This window comes from Limanda limanda, chromosome 13, assembly GCF_963576545.1.
Source record: "Limanda limanda chromosome 13, fLimLim1.1, whole genome shotgun sequence".
In the NCBI taxonomy this organism is placed as follows: domain Eukaryota; kingdom Metazoa; phylum Chordata; class Actinopteri; order Pleuronectiformes; family Pleuronectidae; genus Limanda; species Limanda limanda.
In genome coordinates this window covers 25765462-25772235 of record NC_083648.1, presented here as the reverse complement: position 1 = coordinate 25772235, position 6774 = coordinate 25765462, and the positions used below count along the sequence as shown (strand labels likewise).

Sequence of the window (6774 nt, the reverse complement as noted above, 5' to 3'; positions counted from 1 at the left end):
TAATTTATGAAGTACGGCATAATTTCTGTCCCTATTGTATCTCTTTCTTAAGGTGGGCAAAAAGCTAAACTTTAGACAACACACTTGACTATGGGTGTTGTTATATGAAATATGGAGGTATCAATATGTGCATCCACCATATTGTGTGATCTGAAAGCCAGGCCAGCATGATGTCTGTCCATGTGCTGTCTGCGTCCTGCCTGCATGTGACAGAATTCCCAGGCCTCCCTGCTGCCCAGGCAGCAACTCGAATACTGACATCCTGTGACCTGCTTTTTATACAGTATATTTTAACAGGTGGGTAGAAATGATGATACTGGTTGGTCCAGACAATGTCTCTGGTTGTGTATTGTTCGTTGTACCAAAAATCAAACAGTCAACAGTGTGACGGCAGAACCTTTTTAGTCTGTGCCATTAGGCTGCTGAAGACACACAAAACTGTCTGTCAAAGACAGTCAGCAGCGCAAACAGCTTATAACCACATTACATTACATTTCATTTAGCTGACGCTTTTATCCAAAGCGACTTACAATAAGTGCATTCAACCCTGAGGGTACAAACCAAGAACAACAAGAATCAAGACAGTAAAATTTATTCGAAATAAAGCAAAACTACAGAGTGCTATAAGTAAGTGCCATTTTAGTGCTACCAAAGTGTTATTTTTCAAAAGTGGTTAGTTTTTTTTTTTTTTTTTTTATTTTTTTTATATTATTCAAGGTACAGTCGGAAGAGGTGTGTTTTTAGTTTTCGGCGAAGGATGTGTAAACTTTCAGATGTCCGGATGTCGAGTGGGAGCTCATTCCACCATTTAGGAGCTAGGACAGCAAACATGTGAGTATGTAGAGTTTTGAAGCAAGAGGAAATTAGATAAATTCTTGAAATCTAAACTAAGGGTGCAGAAATCAGAGTGGTGAATGAGTGTGCATGTACATTGTCTTAATTTTTAACACTGGAGATGGTTATTGATACATTCTCCTAAAGCCACGCATGTGATCAGATCAATCAAAGTTTTTATACATTCTCTGAGTAGAGAAGTTGTTGAACCACTCATGATTATCACCAGAGATGACAACACACAAGATGACTCAGCAGAAATTAAAATTTTGTATTATGAAATCACTTATTAATCTGTGCATAATTGCTACAATGTGAACATGCAACAAATTACTTTCAGTGTTGTCACAGTTTAAGAAATACTTAGCTTGTGGCTCTAAATTCTCCCAGTAACCCAACCCACCTATATGAAAGTGTATACAAATTCCGTAGGTGGGTTCAATGGTATAACTGTTAAAAATTGAAAAATTAACAACAACAAAAATTTGTTGTGCACAAAAATGGTAGAATGCTGTTAGAACATTGCCACCTAGCAGCTCAGGGGTTAGTGGTCGACTTCTTACCAGAAGGTCAGTGGGTGTTTTCAATTTCTGAATGCCAAAGTGTCCTTGGGCAAGATACTAAACCCCAAATTGCCCCTTCTCATAGAGAAAAGTGCTGCACCTAGATGCACTCTATGTGCAATGAAATGTGTCTGTGAATGGGTGAATGAAATACTGTACTATAAGAGCTTGGAGTGGTCCAGACCATTTACCTGGAACCATCTCACTTAAATCTGACCTTGAATTTTTTTTTTAAATCTAAAGGGTATGAACCAAGAATCAATTAAATGCAGCTACCTTAAGTGACAAACAACCAAAGATTATGGTGAGGGCTGGGGATTCATCTAATCAAGTTGTTAAATTACTGTTCCGTAAATCCTTTTAATTTGTTTTTGTCATCCAGATGGATAATCCCCTGTAAAAAGAGATTACAGGGATTACCACTGAATAACTCCCAGGGAGGATTAGCTCCACACATTTTGTCAGCGTTAGTTCACTTTCAGGTTTTCCTTTTCCACTTCCTGACAAGCGAGGTGCCCATAAACACTTTGGCAGCACCTGGAAGAAACTAACAGCGGTGTCATAAATTAGATGAAACTGTAGGCTGCTTTGAAATCTATGTTAAAGGTCTCATTTAAATTCAATGATCGTTTCCTGAAAAAACCTATGTGACAATTTTTTTTACGGCAAATAATTGTATATATACAGTATCCATACTAAATATAAATTCATTTTAAAGTGTTAAAGTGATTAATACATTTATTAAGATTGAACATTTTTATAATATTATTTAGAGCAGAAACAAATACAGTCTATCTTGATTATTAAACTATTTGGGATTTCTTGACACTTAAAATAAATCCTGACCTGCAAAAGTGTTTTTTATATATTCCTATTATTTTGTAAGGGGGGCATGCAATATGTTCCTTATTTTAGATTTTTTTAAACGATGCTTGACTTACAGGGAACATACGATAACGCCACTTATCTGTGCTATTAGTTCTTCTTTCATATCAACTTTGATTTATCATATAGGCGACTACTATTTGTAAGTAATTTAGTTGATTGTATTTATTCATCTGCTTAACCCCCCCGACACACACACACACACACACACACACACACACACACACAGCCGTATACGACACCATTACCCCTGGTGTGCACCATGCAGCCTACTGCATGCTGCAGAGCGAGGAGCTACATGGGAACCGAAACACTTGCTCCGCTCGCGCAGGTCGGTCCGTACAGAATCACAGCGCTTTCATCAATAGGACGGCGTGGAGCGCGCAGTCACGGCGCATTAAAAACCTGCATGGTTCGAATTATCATTTGGTTTTCAGCAAAGTGAGGGGTTGGGTAAACACTTTTCTAACATGCCACTGCTTAACACACATAGGTTTTCTCAATCATCCATATTAGGATATTATATCCATTCCTGGCAGAAAGCCGAACCAAAAATGAATCCCTGACATAACCCAGGACTAACAAGACGATTCAAAGTGGAAGTAATGAAAAAAAAAAATACAGACAATTTGGATCTTGAATTTCGATATTTGGATATTTCAAGCTGTTGGGATTTATTGCCACTTAAAACTAAATCCTGACCTACCAAAGTTACTTAAATATTTTATTTAATCATTTTATTTTGTGTGGCTGGCATGTAATGTATTATTTTTATTAATTTATTTTAGATGACTTTTTGTTTACACGCAACAGACGTTAACGCCCCATCTCAGTTATAGTAGTTTCTCTTGCATATCAATTATAATGTCAACGGTGTCATAACAAAAATACATCATCAACTTTGATTTAATAGTCTTTTACTATCTTAAGTAAATAACTTGATTGCATTTATTAATTTACTTAACCCCAGCCCCATTTTTACATGTTGGTTCCTATCAAATAAACCCCTGTACTTGAGTATCAGATTCTGTCTGCGTGCGAAAAATGACCATCTACATTACACAAAAATTCAATATAGATGCTCTGGAATTGGTCATAGTTGACACCATATTCCTCATATTTGTGGCTATTCCAATAAATGACTGGATGACAGAGAGGAATGCTGTGGGTTGCATATAGCAGCAGTTCTGTAGGTTAAATAGCGGCCCGGTTATAGGTAGAAGAGGAAGCCATGCACATGAAGCTGGTGGGAGCCAGTTGGGGGCCTCTCCTGATGATGCTGCAGCAGGATCCTGTCAGTGTTTGGTGTTGTGTTCAGCACCTGGTTGGTACCGCGATGTGTGTGTATTGTGTGTCTGTTCTGAGGCACGCGGTCTACAGCTTTATTATAGACAGCAGCACAGGCCCCATTTATAACACGACATGTTGCATTGACCAGCGATGGGAACGCAAGTGGTCGTCTTCCCACGGTCACGGCCCGTGTGGCAACATCCTGTCTTAACACCATTATCCACTACACGCAGTGCATGCACACGCAGCCCGCCCGGCAAATACTCCCCTTTCGCCACAGAACAAAGTGAGCCCATTCACTCAATGGACTGAATAGATGCATACTTACAGACCCCAGACCAGTAGGCAGCCTTCTCTTGGTATACCAAAGAGCGTTAATTTGTCGTGTGAGGTGTCAGAGAGGCGCGCGCCCCGAGGCCCACCACTGTGCCTTTAAATGTCAACCAGTTCTCCCAATCGAAACAGCACTGGCTGGCACAAGTGGCGCATCGACCACTCTACTGGTAAATGTGTTTATGGCGGCAGTGCTACCCACTTATTAGGGAACAAATGACCGAGTTATTACACATCACCCGCCGCAGCACCGGGTCACTGGAGGGAGAGCAGCCTATCATTGAACTCTCTTTTATGTGTTCGTCATGTTAAACATTAATGACTCACATGAATCCGTTTGTATGACAGCTAAGATCTCAAACTGAGCGATTATCAAGAAGTATCAGTTTTTCAATTCAACTTGTAGTGTCTTCTCTGTAAATAAAACAAATATTTTAATGTAAGGGGGGGGGGGGTTGATGTATCGGACAGGTTGCAATTTGTTCGAATCATCATTATTGATTAATACGCGCACATTTATGAAACACTTTACATTGCATTTTCCTCAACGTGTCACCATATCCTGCAGATATGTCAAAAGGGAAGTTAGTTCACTATGAGCTGGGCGTATTTCGATAGACTACCAGTCTGTTTTAAGACGCCTAAATTCGGACACATTCTTCATTGCAGACAGACAAATGATTGTTGGAACGTGTTTGTATGCTGGCTACATTGTGTCTATAAGTCTGTGTCATAAAGCTGTTGACTGGTTCGGAGCTGTTTGTTAAAGGGTTGATTTGTGCACAGAGTCTCGTGCAGCACAGGAGAGCAGGCTCAGATGCTGACTGGAGTCCAAGGGGCGGGGCGTTGCCGGAGAATATCTCGAGTTGCGCCTTCGGACAGAGCTGTGATTGGTTGGCTTTACTGGCGAACGGCACGCGACAATGAATGTCGCTATAAACAACCTTCGCGTGCCGGTTCTCAACTAAAACTACGTGTTGAGCGTGAGCAGTGAGCACGGAAGAAACAGCGTGTCATTGTTATCACAAGAGAAAAGAAGCAGCGCAGACAAAGATGGACAGTGTGCTGGACCCTTTCTCTGCACTCGACTCTTTCTCCTCTCCTCCTTATTTCGACGATGACGACTTTTTCACCGACCACTCGTCAAGAGACGGACACTTGGACACTGATGACTTTTTGGAGGACGACGTCGACTTCCTCACCAGTCATTTCCAAGACTATTACAGCAAAGACGACTGCAGCAGAGCAGCGCCTAATGATGGGGACTACGACATCGGCAACATGTCCTTTTCCTCCTCATCCTCCACCTTCTCATACGGCTGTGCGGACAGCACGTCGGACCTGTCCCCACAGACGGGCCATCACGGCGGACCACTACTGAAGCGGAGGAGGCGGATGCGGTCTGACAGGGAGATGCAGCACTTGAGACAGGCGGCCAACGTCAGGGAGCGACGACGGATGCAGTCCATCAATGACGCGTTCGAGGGTCTCCGCACCCACATCCCCACTCTGCCCTACGAAAAGAGACTGTCCAAGGTGGACACTCTGCGGCTCGCCATCGGCTACATCAACTTCCTTGCCGAGCTTGTGCAATCCGATCTGCCAATCAGAAACTCCAGCACTGAAATCCACGTGCAACCCAAGAAAGTTATCATCTGTCACAGGGGAACAAGTAAGTCCATCTAAAGATCTTAGCCGACCAATTCTGTGGTGTAGTCCCATTATTGATGACGAGACTATGTAGAAAAATGTTCAGAACAGTCGTCTGCAGTCATTTATATGTATACTTAATAAAAGCCTGCATGGTCTTGGTCTACAAAAACTCTACGACAATAATAGTTTGTATATAGAGATATAAAAAAAGTTACATGTTCTTCTTCTTTTCCCTCAGGGTCTCCCTCCCCTAGCGACCCGGACTACGGCCTGCCTCCGCTGGCCGGTCACTCTCTGTCATGGTCGGATGAAAAACAACTCCGGGAGCAGAACATCATCCGCACTACCAAGGTCTGGACCCCTGAAGATCCGAGAAAACGGCCCAACAAACCGGGCCACACGGATATTGAAAACGAGCCTCCTCTCGGCCTTGTGGCAAATTACCAGTCCATCTGATGAGCCTTGTACAACGCACACTGTAAATGTGAAGACTAAGAAATGCATTACGTTACTATTTTTCCAAATGCACTGTTGAAAAATGTGAGAACCAGAGTTCACTGTACAGTTGTTGTATTCAATGTCGTAATTTTTTTTATCATGTTGATAATTTCTTTGTAATTCAGGCAACTGACAATCATGTATTTATTTTGTCACAAGTGATAATATGTTTTAATTTAATTCTACTGAATTTAAATTATTTTTATACTATTGTACATGATTTCGTATATTTATATACAATCTGCAAATAAAAGCACCTGTTTATAAAAACGATCTTTCTTTCCTCAACCATTTGTCTTTACTATACTACGAACCTTAATTAGCTATAATTATTTATTAGCCTACATAACACATTTTTTATCCTGGGAAACTGAAATTAGTATACCAAGGCTCATCCAGTAGACATGTTACGCAAGATTTAACTGATTAAATTGGCTTTAAAATGAGGTCCAACGAATGTAACTGAAAACGCATATAGTGCAAACAAGGTGTCGCTCAAGGTGTCGCTCAGGTGATCTGACATTTAAACACAAAAGGCTACTGAATCTCAATCACCTGTTTTGAAAAAGCACGCCAAATCACCTGTCAATCCTATCACCCTTTATTTTCCTCCCCGGGAGATCATAGCAAAGACATATTCGGTTGGAAATTGCAACTAAGCATGTCTATAAAATACACACCGATACACACCTCATCACCTACATAATGATGCCTACTG

At 41.2% G+C, this 6774-nt stretch overlaps 1 protein-coding gene across 1 annotated transcript; it reads left to right on the top strand.

Moving 5' to 3' along the window:
- Window positions 1–4958: 4958 nt before the first annotated feature.
- Window positions 4959–6014, top strand: ptf1a (pancreas associated transcription factor 1a). Its single transcript, XM_061083693.1, has 2 exons — window positions 4959–5577; window positions 5797–6014. Exons 1-2 carry the CDS (start codon window positions 4959–4961, stop codon window positions 6012–6014), a joined length of 837 nt encoding a protein of 278 aa, XP_060939676.1.
- The last annotated feature ends 760 nt before the right edge of the window (window positions 6015–6774 follow it).